This window comes from Poecilia latipinna, unplaced genomic scaffold (assembly GCF_001443285.1).
Source record: "Poecilia latipinna isolate Pla-1442-1.1 unplaced genomic scaffold, P_latipinna-1.0 Scaffold1087, whole genome shotgun sequence".
Lineage (NCBI taxonomy): Eukaryota > Metazoa > Chordata > Actinopteri > Cyprinodontiformes > Poeciliidae > Poecilia > Poecilia latipinna.
This window is the reverse complement of record NW_015113703.1, coordinates 236,418-256,636: the sequence shown is the minus strand read 5'-3', so window position 1 is coordinate 256,636 and position 20,219 is coordinate 236,418. Positions and strand designations below refer to the sequence as shown.

The window sequence follows — 20,219 nt, the reverse complement described above, 5'->3', positions numbered from 1 at the left end:
TCCCTGGTGAGGTGTTCCGGGCACGTCCCACCGGGAGGAGGCCACGAGGAAGACCCAGGACACGCTGGATGGACTATATCTCTCGGCTGGCCTGGGAGCGCCTTGGGGTTCCCCCGGAGGAGCTGGAAGAAGTGGCTGGGAGAGGGAAGTCTGGGCCTCCCTTCTGAAGCCGCTGCCTCCACGACCCGACCCCGGATAAGCGGCAGAAAATGGATGGATGGATGATTTTCATTTTTTATTAGGAAGAAGTTTAGAGAACCTTTCTTCCATTGTACAAATAAATGCTACGTTTTGATGTTCTTCTACAGGAAACTCCAGTAAAAATCCATTTGGGTTGGTGGCTGTAAGATGGCAAAACGCGGAAATGTTTGAAGGCTTTTCGAGGAGCTGTATTCGAAAACATAAATGTGGTCTGTTGCTTTATAAATTACATTTTTGTCATAACTTGCTTGATGATTTCGTGAAAGAAGCGCCGTTTCACCAGAAAGTCTTGTTTTGCCCCGTTTCCAGCTCCAGTCTGATGTACAAACACATTTCTGTTTGCTTTCTTAAGCCGATGACTAAAAGCAGACGAGCCTGTCTGCACGAGCCAACGAAGATGGAAATATCTGCGGCAGTGTAATGAAACTCAGCCACACAATAGCAGTGATGATAACCAGTCCTGATGACAAGCTAATCTGACTCAGTTATTCTTGATTTCAAGTTTATTTGCAGAGTGCCAATTCAAATCACGCTACATAAATTTAGACAACTTAAAAGAAAAACAAGTGAAAGTGTAAAAGGTATTTCACAAGAACAGTAACTAAAATCCAGTATCAACTTTAACTCATTATTCAAACTGATTTCAAGTCATTTACTTGCAGCAATCTCTCATACTGAGCATGTACGCAGCAACAAAGGGGAGGAAAAACTCCACTTTAACAAGAAGAAACCTTCAGCAGAACCAGAACCAGAGATTCAGTGTTTGAGAAGACAGAGCAGATCTGACTGAACTGAGCTCAACTCATTTTAATTCAACTCATCTCAGCCTCTAGCAACATCCACAACATCAACAGAAACATTGCATGTTGGGACCAGCTTTATTACCGTTCACTCGGTTCTGGAGTGAGACATCAAAAGCACGGGGAACAGAGTAAATCTACATTTTATGTTTTCAGCAGGGAAGTATGAACCAGATGTGACCCACACAGATGGATGTAATTCCCCCCCCCCCCCCGCTCGTACGAAAGACAAGAACAAAGCAATGAAAAGCAGAAGCCAAACTGGGGAAATTTCACTGAAATAAATGGTACCTTCATGAAATATCAAATGACACACCAAATACACTTGGTCATGGGTTCGCCAGGGGTCCTAGCTTGAGTCAACGCTTGCCTCTGACTCTGCGGTCAGCAGCGGCTGGTTTACAGCCAGGGTACTCACCTCCATCTTCCACTTGGCCATCAACTCCTCCCTGGTCCGCTTGCTAATGTAATAAGGGTCACCAGCCTGGAAGGTTATTCTGGGCATTGGCCTCTGTCGAAGGCTGATCTCCCAACCAACTCCCCTTCGTAGCCTGCCTCGACCTCCCTGTTTAAGGTACGAGAGAAACAAATTAGCTACTTGGTTTTGTTTTTTTCTTTTGAGTCGATGTTGAGAATCGTAGCAAAATTGCGCGTCTAGCCGGTCGTCGTGTTTCCCGTGAGACGTTTCTGTTTGAAATGGGTAGTTTGGTGATTTGACTAGTTAATTTCGTAAAGGGAGGTCACAGCGTCTAATAACTTCAAAAACACCGGAACAAGCTTTCCTGAGATGCTTCCAAGTGTATTTGATATTTCAAATCTATACACCATTAGGTACCATTTCTTTCATCAGTTCAAAGAGAGAAGAAGCCATTTTCTGTTTCTGGATTTCTGGCGCAGACGATCTCCAGTCAAAAGCAAACAGCATTGAAGAATGTGCTGTGCATAATTTTTTTTATTGATTTCTTTCTGAAAACCTGCATGGAAAGGCCTCTACCGTCTGCTGTTTTTATTAGAGCGCAAGAGTGGAAAGTCAATCTAAGCAAATCTTTAAATAAGAAACATATTTGGTCCTTTGTTGTAGAGGCTTGAGTCCAATTGGAATAACTAGTTGCCAGGAGCGTGTAAGTTTATACTGATGCTAAATTACCAAAACAAGTCGGACCACCCCACCGTTCTTCGACTAACAAGTACCAAACTCTTCCGCTGCAGGTTTTTCCAAGCTGCAGTTTATCTCTTTTTGACCAGCTTCGCGGTTTGCATGTGCAAATATTTATTTTTCTCCACGAGGCACTTGTTGTACCTCGTTGTGATTCTGACTCCGTGGTGTGTTAGTTTTGAGAGTACTGGAGTTTTACAGGAAGCTAATATTAGATAATCCAAATAAAAATCTAAAAGGGACACAACATCCATTCTGTTTGGTGTACAGAGTCAAATATTTTCAAGTAAAAAACCCAACCGCGTTACTAGTATGTTAGCATATTTATGACTTCATCGAGTTCAGAGTCAGTGGGTTTGATCTAACTCATATGAAACGAGTCAACATTGCCTTCAAACCGTAGGGTTGTTAGCAAACATTAAAAAACTGATTCCAGATACATAAACTCTATAAAGATTTGATTGGACAACGTGAGCCGAGCTCTGTCAGACCGAACCGAAACCAAAGAGTCGAGCTCATCTAAACTACATGGTTGGTGTTTAGGTTGGCTTCACTTCTCGGTCCAACTGATTAACAGTGAATAATACATCCAAACAAACAAAAGAATGACTTCACAAGAGGAGATTTAACACTTGGGAATGGCTTTGCCAGAATTAAGGAATTTCAACAAAGCAGGACAATAACAGAGGACAATTAACAAGCAGGTTGCTGCAGCTTTTTGTAATTATTTTTCTCCCAGTGGTCTTTTTTTTCTTCTTTTTTTCAGCTGAATTGTAGATGATGTCACGTTTAAATAAGTGGAGACAGTTTTGAAGCGATAGATCATGGTCTCGTTTTTACACATAACACAGACTGCGTTCACTTTTGAGCGTCACTGCACTTGTTATTTTTAGAAGACGTCATGTTTTGATGAGAATAAACCGTGTCACATGTGAGTATGTATTCGTGGCAAAATCAGTCAAACAAAACCGCACCGTATTTTGTTGAAACATCCAAAGACCATTTGAACAACTCTGACCTCACAAAACGAGGATTCAACCCTTATTCGACACAACAGCACAGAAATCTTACCTCGGTCTTGATTGCGTCACACCCGTCGTCTTCCTTGTGCTCCACATCTAGAGAGAAGACAGTGACACAATGGATGACCTGAATCATTCACCGAAGAGAGTAAAATCCCATTAACAGCCACTAAATTTGTGCAAAACTCATCGCTTTTTACTGATTGATAAACCATGACACGTTAATGAATCGCAGGCTTCATTTTTATCGCATCAAAAAGCATTTGCTCTAAATAAAGCTAAATCGATAAAACCCTAGACAGCTGGCGGCTGAGGGAGTCGAATAAATCCAAATTGTGGTTCTGAAAAAACTGGACTAGAGGAGCTTGAGCTCTCAGGTGCTACATGAGGAAACAGTGGAGTCACGAAGGTCTGGATTCGCTGCCCAGGTTCTGATGAGTGTAGAAAGTGGCCAAGTTTACTTTGGCCACAGTTTATCATCCGGCCCGATGTTTTCCTTTCATGAAACACAGAGCCAGCTGCTATTAGCCCAAGCTGTTAACATTGAGTCATAAAGTCTACAACATATTGTTTCACATCTGTGATTTGGTGGGTGTATATGTCCCGCCTAGAAGATCTCAAAACCTGAACTGAATCAGAACAGAGTAAAGTTTCTGGGAAGTCTTTCCATGAAACTGCTTGTAAAACGTCCTACTACTGAAAATTTCAACAGACGTTATAAAGCTGGTAGACTTCCTCCACCAGCTGAAATAAAGATTATAGTTTCAGTTCAGGCAATGTGACACCACAGCAAGCAAAAAATAAATAAACAAATAAATAAATAAATAAAACATTTAGAAAAACTGCAACACAGTCATAGTGAGAAATAGGTTTCAGTCAATTATCATGGTAACTTTAGCCAAAACTGATATTGACCTGAGCAATGTTTTTCAATACAAACAATTAAAAAAAGCTAATTTTAGTTTATTTTTCATGTATTTTCATTCACAATCTGCTAGGTATTAAGCATATTTTTTATACGTATGAATATTTCTCTCTTTGAAAAAGTTTTATATTTTTTACTCCTTCTAAAACTTATAAATAGGCATAAAATGGAGGATTTTTAGCAACAAAACCAAGTTTGTTGCTAAAACTTGGTTTTGTTTTTTTTTTACCTCCAAATTTTCTTTAGGAGGTATAAAGCAATATTTTCTTGAAGGTTCATGTAGGTTTTGCATCTCATGACAAATATGTTCTTTAACAGAAGCAAAAGTGAACAGAGACTGCTCTAGAGCGTAGAAACTGCTGTTTTAGTAATACTGAGTTAACCAGGGTAAACACCAAGAAGACTGCTAACCCTAAGCTTTAAAAAATACCTAATGCAGTTTTTATATCTCATAGTTCTGAAAGTTCAATCCAAATCAGCTAAAATTGATTTCGGTACAAAAAGAAAAAACTGGGCGCATTATTCTAATCGGTGCAGCTCGAGTACAGTTTGACCGATAAACAGATCAAACAGCCCTCATTCGTCCACAGGTGAATGAATGATGCAGCAGAGGACGGTTTGCGATGTTATCGGCGCCACGCACCGGAAGAACCGGGCGCAGATACACGCTCAGAGGAAGTTGCACAACCTGAAGTGAGAACTTCAGCAGCCGAGTAAAGCAGACAAAAATAGCCCAGCGTCAAGGGGCCCTCAAACCGCAGTCTAATAAAACTGACTCAAGCACAGTAAACGCTCCAGTTGGACTTCCCTCCAACTTGGCCATGATTTCAGATGTCTGCAATAACAGCACGCGCGTGTTATTTATTCCTGAAAAGCATTGTTTGTCTGAGTCTAACCAAGCGCTGACGGAGTTCAACAGAGAGTGATGATGACCGAAACACTAGCGCGGCTGTCGTGATTAATGAACGTTTTTTTTCTTTTTCTCTGTCTCACAATCAGATCACAACACGAGGAAGCCAAATTTAGCTTTATCACAGAAGCGCCTGCCAACATATCTGGTATTAGTTTCGCAGTGCTTCTCAAAGTCCCCAGGCTCTTTGATACCGCATTACCCCTGCTGCACAACACACACGACTTATGAAGCAGCTGGCTCTGAAATTAGCAAGATGGCACAGAATGAGTAAACAGTTGACGCTAAAGCACTGTGTTGGCACTTGAGCCCCCAAGAGGGGGGTGGGGGCGGTGCAGAGGGGTGGAGGGGGGGAGTGTGAATTGGGAGGGGACAACACTTGATGGCAAGTTTTCCTAGAGTCCCGTCCAAGCAGAAGTCTTCTCTCTTAGCAGCCTCTTCAAGATTGTTCCAGCCGTGTGGCTGGACCTCCAGCCTCCCCCTCTCCACTGCTTTCATTGTGATCCTCAGGAATAAGTGACTCTATAACAAATTGTTGAGGCATGCAGAGGGCCAAGGTCACTGGGTTTGTGAGAGGAGCCGGCCCGCGATGCCCAGAGAGAGTATACCTTGCCAGCTTGAGTGGGTTCCAGCTTTAGCATTACCGGAGCTCAGTTGCACGCTCCAGACGGAGCTAAAATCCTTCCTGTGCCCTCCAGATGGATAACACAAACCCTCTTTAGCTGAATATCGATCCAGGCCTCCGCTTCCTCTGCCAAGCTCTCTGCGCTCCAGTCGTAACTGTACCAACACTTTACTGTCCATTATTGCAATTTCCAGCCCGGTCTGCTCTGTTGATTAGTAAAATTGAAGCGATGGGACTCTAGCAGCTAAGCTAACGCAGTTTGCGGCACATGTCAAGCAGTGGAAGCTAAGCTAACGTTATCCTAAAGTTTAGATGTCACTGTCTCAACATTTACTAACAAGTTACTACATATTTTCCCTCATGATGAAGTTAATCTGCATTTAAAGTTGGGATGCATTTAAAACTCATATTTGATAAACTGTACATAGAAGTTGCTGCCTTGGCTCTGAGGCTCATTATTACCCAGATCTGCTTTCTGAGAGCATTGTACGTCTTGACAAAAACCCACTTCTCAATCTGTTTTTGCAACCCCGTTTCAAAGACGTAAGGACAACGTGAGAATGCAGAACACCACAAGATGCTTCGATGAACATATTTTAAACCACATGCTTATGATTTTTTTTGTTTAATCCGCTCTCTTTTAAGCTATTACGAGACAAAACAAGTGTTGGGAAACGATTCAAATTTTCAGTTGAATTCAGTGCAGGGTCTGTACTTAATTAATCACAATTACATATTGACAAAATGCGAGAGATTTTCAACTTTTGTTGCTAAGCTATTCAATCTGTTATTTAGATTATTCAACCATCAAATCAGTGTCGAGTGCTATAATGTCCATTCTGCTTTTTCAGGAACCCCGGATCGTTCATGGAAATCTGGGCTGTGAATGTTGACATTAGCTGCTGCAACATGTTTAGCACCGAGATGCTATTTTAAGCCTGAATAGCTTCGCTGGTGGGCCAGCTGCTTTTAGCAGAACTTTGAACACAACAAAAGTGTTTTCCAGCGCCCCATCTCATCGTTTTTTGAAGCATAAATTGTGGCCTGTGCATCAAATTTATGGATGTACCAGAAATGTGCGAATACAAAGGTTCCGGCCAGAACTTTTGTATGTAAAAAAAAACAAACAACAACAACAAAAACCATTAGTAAATATAATGAAATTCATTTTGTTAAACAATTTTTTCAAATGCTAAAATTTGTGAATTAATCTAAATTATTGTGTTAAAGTCCTGATGATGATGATGATGTGTTAAAAAGACAGGAAAGGAAAAGTAGACCTTCTCTGGTTTTTACTCAACAATAACGTGGTGCAAGAAAAGTTATAAATTTGAGGGATTTTTTTTTAATAAAAGCAGCTGCAGGTTGCAGTAGAGACTGGAGAATGGCAGTCAGAGTTACTATGAAAGAGATTAGATTAGCAAATATTCATGTTTTAGTCAAAAATCCCACTGAAAATCTATGGCAGATTTAAAGTTGATGTCCACAAACTCCATTTCCGTCCAATCAGACTGAACTTAAACTATTTTGCAAGAAGAATTGCCAAAAAATGTCAGGCATAGATAAACCCCCAGAAAACATTCAGCTTTAACTGGAGCAAAAGTGGTCGTAAAAGCTGCTAAAAGTAATGTTTAAATTATTCTTTCAACTCACAAATATGCTCTACTTTGTATTTTTCTCTCACAATAAATCCCCAAAACTTTATATGGACGTTTATTATGCAGTACATAATGTGAAAACATTCGAGAGGTTTATAATGATTTTATGACATATTTTAAACGACTCGTATGAAGCTACAGTTAGTTTTAAATTTAGTCCTATAGCAGGGATTGTGAAAAATACTGAAACCTTTTTTCCACTTCTGAAAAACGTCTTTCATAATCAGCTGTGGTTTTTCTCTAAACAAGTTTCCAACAATAAAAAGAAAAGAAATTACTCAGTTTAGTCCTTCTATGTATTCTTCTGCACTGTTAATAGTTATCGATAAGGTCTTTTTCTATCATTTAAAACAACGTCTTTCTGTTGGAACATATTTTTCACCGGTTGTGAGTACAGTGCTGCTGTAAAAGCAACACGCATGCCAGAGTTTTACTTTCTCCTTCCATAAAGTTTTGTGGACTCAAACCCAAGTAATTAGTGTGCAAATAATGCGGCTGCTTACTTCCTGAGCAACAAAAACCAAAGGCCCCGTTCCCAGCCAGTCAGAATAAATCAACTTTTTGCTTGTAAAGATATCTTTATGGCAAATATATAAACACCCTACTGGTTCCGATTCAACCCCGCTTAATAAAAAAAGGCTCAAAACAAAAAACCCAAACGGGTAGATGTGCAGAAATAAAAGAGAAGTTATTTCATGGGAGACAGTGGGACTGCTAAGGCAGCAGGGTTATCCCAGGGTTTGCCTCAGCGAGACGCAACAAGCCCCGAGATCCACAGATCAGGTGAGTAAGAAGTGCAGGCTGAGTTTGGCTGCGACGTCATCCGGCTGGCACGGCCGTCACCTGGGATCTGCCAGGCCGAGGAGGCCCGTTGCCAGGAGACCGGGTGCTCCTTCTCCCCTACGTTTATTTACCACACTCCCATTCAAAGTCACAGCCGACGTCTCAGCGGCCCTCTGGAGCGACAAGGGGAGGCACGTGGCCGAGGGAGCGACGGGCGCTACGACGCACTCCGGCTTTAACGAAACAACATCATCTAGACAGCTTTGACAGAACTCTTTACTGCTCTCATGAACATCTGGGAAAGATGTGCAAAGAGACGCAAGATTAGGCCTGACACAGTGTCAAAGTTTTGTTGGGCGACAAATTTTCTCAGATGGTTGTTTTTTTTTTTTGTGATGAATGATAATATTGTTGTTTAGAGACCAATTTCCTGTAACGTATTGGTAATGGTGTAATAATGCAACAACACCCTAAACTTTAAATTCTAACAAACACGTGACACAGGAACTGGAATCCGTTTCTCCTAGCTACGCCTCAAAATCGGAAAGACGCAAGAATAAGTCATTCATGTAAGTCACACGAGTAAATCTTCATAAATCAGGAAGCATCTGTTAGTTGACTAAAGTCTTTTAAAACAAATGAAACTGAGGCAAATAAATTGGACTCATCTGGCCACTACAGACAGGTATGGATGGTAAGGAAGGTAAAAGAAAAATCTATTGGATAACTGCAGCAAATTGTGGATCACCAAGTCTCCATAGCAACCATCGCACACCGTCTTGATCATGTGGCTTTGGTTAGATCAGACTAGTGTTAGTTTATTCTGCAACAAACACTTCATAGAGTAAGAAAATAACAAAATAACATGGAAAAAAAAACCTCATGTCCATTGTCATGTACGGAGGAGGTTCTGTGATGCTGTGGATAATTTTAAATCCAAAGGCACCATATAAAGTGTACCAAAGCTTAGACTCTACAGGAAAACTGACAAAGGGCTCGTTTTTAGGTCCTGATCCAAAACATAAAGACAAATCAGCAGGAAAAATAGTTCAACTGACACAAATCCATCTCTGTCTTCAGACATAAATCCTACAGAGGAGGAGAGAGCAAAAGGATCTGTATGAACTGGACCGAGTGTTTACTTCTAAGCTTTAGACGGATGTAGAAAGAGTTGACGGCACTGGTTCCAAAACTTTAGCCAGCAGTGATTTTGTTGGAAGTAGTTATTTATTTTATCTGAGTAAATGGAGCCAAATAAAACTTTGGATCACTCCAAAGAGCAAACATTTCACATGACAGTGAAATACCAATAAACTTTTATAGCAACATCAGGAACACCTCCTAAGTTTTTATGCACTCCTGTGCTTTTATTTCTCTTTCTGGTACCTTTCTTATAGCTAATGGTTATAAATATGTAGATTTGACACGTCTGGCATTACCACTAACAGGAACCTGCGCGCGCTCAGACTCTCGTTTCCAGATTATTCCTGCTTGCGAACGAGAACTCACACTTCGTCGGCCGCTCCAGTTTCCGCCTCCCTCTTTTCTTGCGCGGCATCGTCAGGCCGTCGTCCTTGTCCTTCTCCAGCTCTCGCTCCTCCTGGCTGGACAGGAAGCCATTCTCCTGGGAGGGACTGGGGCTCTGACCCTGGGAGCCCTCCTCCTCCTCCTCCTGGTAGGAGGACGGGCATCTGGGAATTCCATTCTCTACTTCCTGCCTCTCCTGTTTGGGGAAGCAGGCGTCGGGCGTCTTGTCTCCGCGCGGGTCGGTCTCTCCGTTGTAGACTTGCGATATGGACGGCCGGCACAGCTCGAGGTAGCTGTTGCAAACGCTCGCGCAGTCCGTGATGGATCCGCAGCTCTCCACCTGCGGGCGAAACGGGACGAAGAGAGGGTGGAAGGTTAACGTCTGCGTTTTAGGACAAAATATTACATGAGTAAACCTTTACAAGGTTGGCACGTGAATCAGTGAGTTAGAGCAATCCCCAACAAACTGCCTCAACTCCAAAAGTTCAAAGCAGGGACAAGAAAGCGGCCACACAACCACAGACGTACAAGCGAGGAGGGACGTTGTGTGTTACAGCAGCACAGAACTATGCCAGGAATGTTGGCTGTTCCTGGAGAAAGTTTTCCCTCCGTCCTCCTGGTTTCGCTCCATAAAAGAGGTCTTCATTCAAGACGTGCTGACCTGTTTGCAGCTGACATGATTTCCAGTGTGTGATAACGTCTCTCCGGGTGTAAAGCATATTTAGATGTCATACACAGGCCTGTCACGAGACGTCGTTGCGATGAGCAATATTACCGTTGTTTTGAGAGCAATTTGCAGCGATGCGATGGTAACGGCGTGATTTAAGGCTTGAACTGGAAGATGTCTTAAATATCCAAAACAACAAATAAATTATCAAGTCTTTGTAAAAAAAAAAAAAAAAAGGGCTCGTTTACACCAACGCACCAGACTGAAGGCATATGTTGCCCGATTCTTGGTAGAACGACAGAGAGAGAAAAGAGAAAAAGCGATAAATCATGCAAATGGAAAATTGAAATTGGGCTTGTTTTCATTTATCATGCAATCAATTAATTTATTGTTTACTGTGACAAGTCTTTACACCCCCTCACGACGTATTTTCAAGAGATTTGTAATGAGAGACCAACACAAAGTGGTGAATGACTGTGAAGTGTGTGGGGCTTCGGTTTACTCATCGTCTCCCAGCATCACTGCTGTAAAACTCAGACCAGCAGCAAAACTCAGAGCTGGACGGACAGGAGTCCTGTTTCCAACAGAGTCCCTTCCTTTTTTAAAACCTTTAAAGCAGAAGGGCACCGATTTATCATCTCCGATTTTCTTAACTTTGGGGAATCGGCCGATATTAGAGACGATAGGTCGTTTTATTTATGCAGCACATTTTAGGCAACAAGGCGACTCAAAGTCCTTGACATGAGCTAGAGGAAATACAAACAAAATAAATGTATAGAACTACATGTTGGTTTCCCATGTATAATAAGAATAAGAATTTATAAACTGGTAGGGGTTTCTCTGGTTTCTTGATCTGATGTTGGTTCTCCATGTTTGACTCTAAATACTTGCATGTGAAGCCGAGCTTATCTACCTCAGGTAAGGTCTAAAAATCAGCCACTGTCCTCTTCTGCTCTACAGAGAGAGGTTTGACTGACAGACGAGCCCACCATGTCATGTCTCCACTGTTACAAACTCAACGACTTTCTTGCTATTTCAGACAAAACCAGTTGGCCAAATTTGGAATGGGCAGGTCAGGCTTTTTAAAGATCAGAAATCGGCGATGGGTCAGAAAACTGCAATCGGTGCACCTCTGCTTCGAAGTGAAACCTGGAGAACGTCTAGGAATGGCCGTCTGTGCATCCAGCATTTCTAAAGTTCCATGTGACTGAAGCTGAGACCCGGTGAAACACCGCCATGTGTTGGGAGCAGCCCAGTCCAAGTCCAGACCCAAGTCTGTGGAGAGGTTTACAGATTCCTTCAACATGAATAGCTAAAATCTTTTAGATCCTAGATGTGCAAACCTGCAGCTGTAGTTCCAGTGAAAGGTGGCTTGAACTGTTGAGTCGGTGGATTGAATACAAATGCACGGCACAATTTTTAAATTACTATTTGTGAAAAACTTGTACAACCATATATCACATCAAACCGCTGTAAAGTACATTCAGGTTTTTGATGGGTTTTTTTGTTTTATCTCAGGGGGTATGAATCCTTCTTGCTGCTGCCTTTAAAACACACGACTTGTTTACTCTGACCATAAATTTGGTCAGAGATAGAAATCTGAAGATATCTGCTCTCAATGTGACCCTGAAGAATGCCTGGACGCAAAACAAACCATGCCAAAATAAACTTCTGTCGAAGTTGTAACGTTTTGCAAAGACAAAGCCACAGTGAAACGCAGCCGGCTGTGAGGAATCCCTCTGAGGCCGCGGAGGTCTGCGTGACCTCATCGGACAAATTATCAACAAGCCGAACAAGTCCAGTCAAACGAGGAGCAGCCCGCCAGTGAATCAGCCGGACACGGTGAGTGACAGAAACAAAGCCTCTGCTCCGGGATTATTGATACTCTGACTTGCACGCAGCAATGAAGGCAAAACGCGGGGAAAAGAGAGCGAGAGCAGACATGTTTGGTGTGACGCAACTGCTGCTAAAAGCATTACGCAAACGACGAGTGACCCAGTGAACCACATGTGGAGGCTGCCAGAGGTCAGAGGTCCCGCTTGGTAAATCAGACAGCCCAGACAGGCAGACAGGGGTCAGAGGCACAACACTAAACTGCTAATCCTACATAATGCGCAGAAGCTTATTAGCATCAAAACATGGCAGTAAATAATATCCTGGATAAAATGTAAAGTTAGACATTTATTTTTTTTGCTGTTTTGTTTTTATTTGTCACACTTCAATGTTGTAGCTCATTATATATTTTTCCAAATATATAGAAATGTTTTATAGCACAATAAAGTCAATATGTAACCTCTGGAAAAATGCTGTATTTATCAAAAATAAATTGGAAGAAAATTGACTTCACAAAAAAGACTTTTAGACGTTTGAACCAATGAGACAAAATTGGAACTTTTTTAGGACTACTCGCTGTTTTGGGATTGACGGCTTGCCGTACTTGATGGTCCACTTTTCCACTTTTCACCAGAAAATTCATTAGGACAATGTGCAGCCATCAGTTTGTGGCCTTAAGCTCAAGCACACTTGGGTTATGCAGAGAAACAGAGATTCAAAGATCACTAAATGGCCCAAAACATAGCTAAAAAAGCACCAAAGTGAAGGTTCTAAAGTGGTCTAGTCAAAGTCAGGACTTATATTCAGAAGAAAAAGAGAGGGATGGTCTTTAACAGAAAACCCTGCAATGTGGCAAAGATCACTCCTTTGTGACGTCAAAAATCTCCAAGTCGGTCACCAGGAACACTTCCTGTCAGCTTTTGCAACCAAAGGTTTTCACACTGGGCCTGGTTGGTTTGGATAGATTTTTCCCCTCAACTGTAGTTCCTCAAGTAAAGTTTGTCTAATATTGAAATTAGTTTTAGGATCTGTAACCTAAGAAAACCTCTGGAAGGTTAGGCAAATCCATTTCCACAGCTCTGTACTCATGTCATTTGAGACAACAATGTTCCACGTTATACGCTAAATGCAACCAAATCTTTTGGCTTAGCAGAAAGATTTAACATACCTTTCTGTATCTGGTGAAAAAAAACAAGCCCTAAAAAAACATATGCCAGTGGTCAAGTCTGAATTTATGTTGAACTGAACCAGCAGGGAAAGGGAGGCAACAAGTGGTTTGGACTCGGGAATCCTCCTTGAACATTAAAGCAAAGCCCCATAAGGGGTGAAAAAACAACAGGGTCAGTTAATGGGTAAAGAATAGAAAGACGCTCTTTGGCCTTTCTTGGTAAAACAACAAGGAGCCCAGGCAGCTGTGGTACACTCCTTTACCGCACTGAAAGTTTGCCTCGTTGCTGTTAGAGACGCAACCCACAGGATTTCACAGGCCGATTCTATTCTTTCATTTTGCTTGCGGTAGTTTATCTGTTGGATCGGACCACCTGGGCCCGGCACCAGTGAGTCAACAGTTCACCACTACGCCTTCCCTAGCCTACAAACCAGGAACACAAGAGCTGAAGCTACGGCGGCGCTCTGACCCAGGCATCTAAACATCACCAGCCGAGGACACAAAGGTTCACCTGCTGCCTTTAATTATTCCACCAACAAATGGTTGCAGTGACGTCAGGAAAACAATTAACCACTGGAAGTAACTGCAGTTAACTTAATCAAGCTTATGCCAGAGACACAATGGATAGATAAAGCTAGAGTGAGTATGCAGGAAATCTGGGACAAACAATATAAGTTTGGGACAAACAAAATAAAAGAAAAAGGAAGTATGACCATCCATCCATCCATCCATCCATTTCATGGGTTGGACTTGACGACGCTCCAATGCCACGGTGTCGTCTGCAACGCTAAATGAGCTGTGGTTACAGCAAAAAGTAATTCCTACTATTAGCACTGAAAATGACAGTGATAACAGCGACTGGAGCGACTACAGTAAAGAGTTTACAGAAATTACAGCAATAAAGTAGTTTGGACATTGGTTCAACTCAATAGTCAAAAACCTTCGCTGTTCATTGATGCGTGTACAGACCAAAAAACAGAGAAGGACATTTTTCCCTTCCAAAACATTTAATGGACCAGAAAAATTCAGATTTTTCTGTCGTTTTCCCAGTGATCTCAGGTCAGAACCAAACAAAGGAATATTGACCATTTCCTCACTAATGACCGTCTGATTGCTCATTTTTAGTTCTCCTGATAGTATCAAGAGTTGGACTAGTTCATATTGGTATGAACTGGGTCATTCAGACAGGGATAACAAGAAGTCTAAACACTGACGGCTCTGGCCCAAAGTCGGTCCTCATACCACAGATACCAAAGTACAGTGGTATCTATGCATGTCCAGGAAGGGTAGATTATAAAAGTATACGTGTTATCAACACTTTTATGTTTGTAGAGGCGTCTGCTGGGTGCCGTCTGGGAAAACTCGCTCCACAGAGGTTCACTGTGGAGTTTACCTTTGTGGTTTTCTTGACCCAACTCATCACGGTGTGGATCCTGGATGTGATCACTGCTGTTCATGAAGGCCCGGCTCTTTTCCGATTGGCTGAAACCGTTTCCTGATGTGATCGCAGCACTCTTACTAAAGTAAGTGTGTCCCAACTTGACCGCTGTCCTTTTTTTTCTACGCCTATTTGCATATTTCTAACAATGCAAAGTGCTTAGGGTGGGATCAGAAGGAGTGAGTCTGTGCCTCACTTAATCTCCTGAAAGTTTTTTTTTTTTTTTTTTTTTTTTTTCTTTTCTGTCCAGATGATGAATAAATAATGAATCCAAAATGGTTTCAGTGCTGAGGACAAGCTGCCTTCCAACCAGAACAGACAGGATGCCGACTGAAGCAGAAACAGCTCAGACAGGTAAACGCAGAGCAGGAGCAAAACCTCTGATGCTGCTGCAGGCTACCGCCACAAATTTACCAAAACTGTTCCCACTTCTTACACTTTTCTCCCCGATTTTGTCACCGTACAACCACGAACCACAACCGTTTTTATTGGGATTTTATGTGGTAGGTCGACACAAGGTGGTGCATAATTGTGAAACAGGAGGAAAAGTATACATGGTTTTCAAAAATGTTTGTAAAGTCTAGAAAACGTGGGATGGATTTGTACTCCGCCTCCTTTATTTTTACACCAATGACGTCGGACGGCAACCGATTACTCAATGTGATCCACTTCAGTGTGATTTTCATCATGAAACAAACACAGCTGTTCTGTGAAGGCCTCAAATGTTTGTTAGATAACATTAGAATAAATAGCATCATTAAAGAGTGTAAAGGGTATAAAACAATGTCTCAAGTTTTGAACAGCATTTTTTATTTTTGCTTTTGATTATGCAAGACACAAATCTGTCACCAAATGACCCACAATTTATTTCATTTCTGTTTTTGGAATCAAGAAAATCATCCCTCAGTCAAACATTTACAACAAGGGAGAGAATATACAGTTTCTTTAGCAGAATCCAGTTGACTCAATCCCTTCCACATTTAGTAAAAAAGTCAGATTTAAGCGCACTTTAGGAAACGTAGGACACAGTTTGCAACCTGACTGAAAAAATACATACTTCTTGTGCAACTGATGTGCTTTTGTCGTGAAACCAGGCCTGTTTGAAACTAAACAGAGATTGCTTAAACCAGTCGCAGTTGCAGTTCGCCAAAAGCCCTCTAGGGGAAAATGCAAACTTGTGGATGAAGGCGTTGTAGCAAAAATGACACCGAAAACGGCCTGCAGTCAGAATGTCAAGGTGGAAAACTATTACTAAATCCCCCCTTGTACACACAGCATCCCCATTGTGAAAACTGGTGGTGGAAGCATCATGCTGTGGGGACGCTTGGAGACAGAAGACACTGGACGTAGAGCTAAATATAATCCAACCAGGCCTGAATCATTTTGCAAGCTGTCGATTTACTTTGTCAAACAGTAAGAATTTAGAAAAAGAGGATTTTTGCTTCTCTATTTTTCTTTCTGAGTTATAAATTCGTTTTGTTAAAAGTGTCTTTTATGCTGCCAAATTAAAGTGTATGCTAATTAACACCCAATCTGACTTGTAAACCAAGCACCGGTGCAGCTGGTCATTTTCCAACGTGTCGGATCGATACTCACTGGAAACTGCTTACGCTTCCTTCCAGGTTTTCCAACTTTAAAGGAGGCACTGCTAAAGGTTGATCTCGGCTCCTTCATTTGTCCCACGTCCAGTAATACGCTCTCACCCTGTTAAGAGAAAACGACCAATTAACTCTGGTTGGTAAAGTAAACATACACTTTAAAATCACCTTTTGTCCTTAAATGTAGCACAAGTTAGAAAAGCAAATGCGACTCCAAGCACAGCGGCAGAAGTGCAAAAAAAAAAAGCAACGAATCACTTGCACATTAGAGGAAAGTGCAGCAGGTCACGGAGCGTCTTTAGCCGACAATGAGACAGATAGAAACCGAATGACATGCTCTCTTGAACCAGGCCGGAGTGAAAGCTCTGCGAATGCGCCACTGACCTTCAAGACAATTGGCTCTTGACACCATTACAAACGCGCTGACCTGCCCCCACGTTCCCCCTGCTGCAATTTCCCTTTGATTAATACAAACTGTCAACCGGCAAGAACAAAGCTCCACGTCGGCAAAGCCGAGGCTGACGAGAGAAAGGACGGCCGTAATGTAGAGGCTTTGAGTTCGGCATTGACTGAAAGGGAACGCCAGCGCCAAGTCTGAATGCAAACAGGAGCGACTGCGAGGCAGAGGGGGGATGGAGAGCTGAAGTGGCCGGCTAAGGCGGGAGGGTCTGTCAGCGGGACAACGACTAGTAGAGCAAATCTGGCCTTTTAGCACACAACAAAACGGGAAAGAAGAAAGCCACTGTGAGTCAAACTCAAGACCCCGGGGGCCAAATCGGGACCCGCGGTAGCTTCTCATGCGGCTCCTCTAGACTCCAGATGGAAGCTTAAGTAGAACCTTCAAGGTAACAGTCGAGTGCTTCAGTCAATCAAATCAAAGCAGCTTTTGATTCACGAAAATCAACAAATCCCCACACTTTTTGGTGATAGTTTATCGTCAAATTCCGTGAAAATTGTCCAAAAAAAGGTTGGGGTTTAAGTGTTGCTATGCTAACTCCCACCTGCAGGAGGCAGTGTTTCTTACTTCTGTGACTCAGCTGCCTCAGACTTACTTGATGCTAAGTAACAAAAAGTCGCATTTACTGTCATATTATCACCTCTGTAAACTAACAGCCTAAGTAATTTCTCACTAAGTGTCTGTTTTTTGTCTAAATTGTCTTTTGTAAAAAAAAAAGGGGATCCTTTTTTTCTCTTGCAAATATTTCTAAAGTAGCTCCACAAAATCCATGATTTTAACTGCACGACTGATACGTGTGTAAAGTTGTTCAATATCACTTAATTTAAAGAAGTACTTATCAACTGCAGAGACAGCTATTTATTAATACTTTAGCAGTCTGTTAATGGGTTTTATTAACATCTGCCACAACCGGTCCTTTGACTCGTGATCTTGATGTTGAGCAAAATGAAAATGAGTTTGACGCCCCTGATTTAGAAGAAGGTGCTCTGGTCAAATGAGATCACAAGTGTAAAGAGTTTAGCTAAATAAAAGGCAAACCAGGAAGAAAACCTTTTATATGCTGATGTTTACCGTCCTGCCGGCCAGCCGAGAACATTGGGTCTGCTTAATAACCGGCTAAGTTGGATCATTTCTTCTTCAGTTTCCTGACTTTGCTAACTTGTCACATTACTGATCCAGCCCTTCATCTTGTGAGCTGAACGAAAAGCCCCAGAATAGCAACTTAAAAAGCCTTAGAGAAATTGTTGTTCCTGATGTTTCTAAGATCAAATACAAATTCCCTTATATTCCTAAAAATATAAGACAAACGATTAAAAAAAAAACAAAAAAAAAGGGATTTAAAGAGTCGTACAAAGATGTTCTTAGACGTGAAACCTTACAGTTTTGGGATCAATTATCGATAGATCTGGGAAAGAATAAATCTTCCAAAGCATTGGATCACATTTAGCAGGTGATCAGACGAGGAATCTGTCGCCTTTGAACAACATCTATCACCGTCACAGGAAGGCTAAGCCAATAAGATCAATGAAGGGCCGGAGCAGTCAGCAAATAGGAGGCAGCATTTTTCACAGTCCAGAATGTGCCTGAAGCCAATTCCTGCTCAAAAATGAACTTTTGCACATTTGCATGAAAGTCTCACAAAGAAAAAAAAAGAAAGAAAGAAGAATAAAGGTAAAAACAGTGCTTGCATGGTATTGCGTGGTATTAAGTAATACTATCATTGCGTCACTGCTGCAGTAATTGACTAGCAATTGCGTTATTTCTACACCAGCGGCGCTTCGTGCATGCAGAACTTTTAAATATGTCCATGGCGATCAGAGTTGAGCGCCATGGACAGGTTTACGTTTAGCTTTGGGAGGGAAATGCAAATCAGATACTCAGTTTTTGACCAGTCGTTGTCATGTTTCACTCTTTTATCTCATTCCTCTGAGTTGGAAGGCAAAAAAAAAATTAAATTAAATTAAATAAAAAAAAAAAACACTTCTTGAGAAGACACAGTGAGCGGTCTGACGAGCCGCGCAGATACTTGTGGGATTGTAATCTCGTGATAACTGCGACAGCCTCAGAAAGTACCATATTTTGGTTCTGCACAATCAACCAACGGATCCGGAAAACTGGGGAAAAAAATCTCAAAAAAGCCTTAAAAAAAAACAAGACAAAAAAAAAAAAACTTTTTTTTTCAGTCGTTGAGCTGGTTTTTATACACGCACGGCAATTTTAAAAGTCAAGCTGCTTTATACCCTGACGACGTCGTGCCGCTGAAATGAGATGAATCCATCAGCCATGACAGTCCCAGGGGGCTAAACTAATTAACATAAAGACGTGCATGTGACGATCAGAGTGGCTGAAGCTGCTGCGTGTTGTAATCGGTAGAAATTAACGGAAATCTACCTATTCCGGAGAGCAATACAGCCATTACCAGCAGGCCTTTAGAGATATACCTGTGGCCTAATGCGATTAGGAGTCCTTCTGCATGTGCTTTCCAGATGCTTTCAGTTTATTGTGTGACTTCTAATAGAGTGCCTGGTGCTTCAGGTTTTTTTTTGTTTTTTTTTTCCGTCTTCTTTCTCCCTACCGGGGCAGCAGCATTTGCATAGATAATAGCATGTTTTGAGTGCAGCCTGGTGTGCAGACTCATTTGGGAACCACTTTCGTGTATCGCGCGATCCTGTTTGCGGCAGGAAGAGCAGACACCAACTGAGCCGAATCAGAATGCTGTCTCTCCACCCTGCAAACATTTTGTTTTTTTCATTCAAAACAATTAAAAAAAATAAACAAAAAGAAGCATGCAATGCAATTTGGTCTCGCCTGGAGTGAACCCCGCCGTAGCGTCGACGTCTCCGCGCCGCTTCCCGTCTGGGTAGCCGGGTATTTAAAGGCAACGTCTGTTGCCAGGCAACTAGACGAAGGGCAGCGCTGTGTAATGGGAACATGGGAGGAAGAGGACAGCCCCCCCCATCCCACCACCCCGCTCCAACCCTTCCAGTGGAAGAGAGCTGTGGAGCCGTTCCAGCTCTGACTGAACCCACGGCAGCCAACACCCACGTCGGCCGCCACCATTACACCTGCAGACGTCACATTATCCGGTGATGCTGCGGGCTCGGCGCAGAGCTGATGCTGCAGTTATCAGCCGGCGCCTATTAGTGCAGGAGGGACGTCCGTGCCGCAGGGTGTTGGACTCATCAACCTTTTAGGAGTCTCTTGATTATTTCCCAATATCTGAGATTTATCTGTGCAATATCTCAGTAGCAACGCAATAAAACCTGTGATTCTACTCGATAACTGATTATCTATCAGTAAAGTATCGCGTGTATTTTATGAGCGTGCAAGCGGGAGGTAGGGAACAGACTCTCCAAGCACCTGTTCTAGATGTCTCCGTTAGAGATGTGCCGATCAGGTTTTTTCCTGCCGATACCGATACCGATCACCCATGAGGGCCGATCACCGATAC

General features: G+C 42.2%; 1 protein-coding gene across 5 annotated transcripts in view; it reads right to left on the bottom strand.

Annotated features, from left to right (window-relative positions):
- LOC106959499 (DNA (cytosine-5)-methyltransferase 3A) overlaps nt 1-20,219 on the bottom strand; it is a 47,821-nt gene that overhangs the window by 17,003 nt on the left and 10,599 nt on the right. For 3 of the 5 annotated variants that reach the window (XM_015052102.1, XM_015052103.1, XM_015052105.1), the window contains exons 3-6: nt 16,310-16,417; nt 9,590-9,947; nt 3,229-3,275; nt 1,420-1,566 (exon numbers count right to left, since the gene is read on the bottom strand). In XM_015052102.1, the coding sequence (XP_014907588.1) occupies nt 1,420-1,566; nt 3,229-3,275; nt 9,590-9,947; nt 16,310-16,417 (660 nt within the window). Of the gene's footprint in view, nt 1-1,419; nt 1,567-3,228; nt 3,276-9,589; nt 9,948-16,309; nt 16,418-16,573; nt 17,198-20,219 lie in introns of those variants that run through there. The other 2 variants (XM_015052106.1, XM_015052107.1) reach the window with 2 other exon arrangements.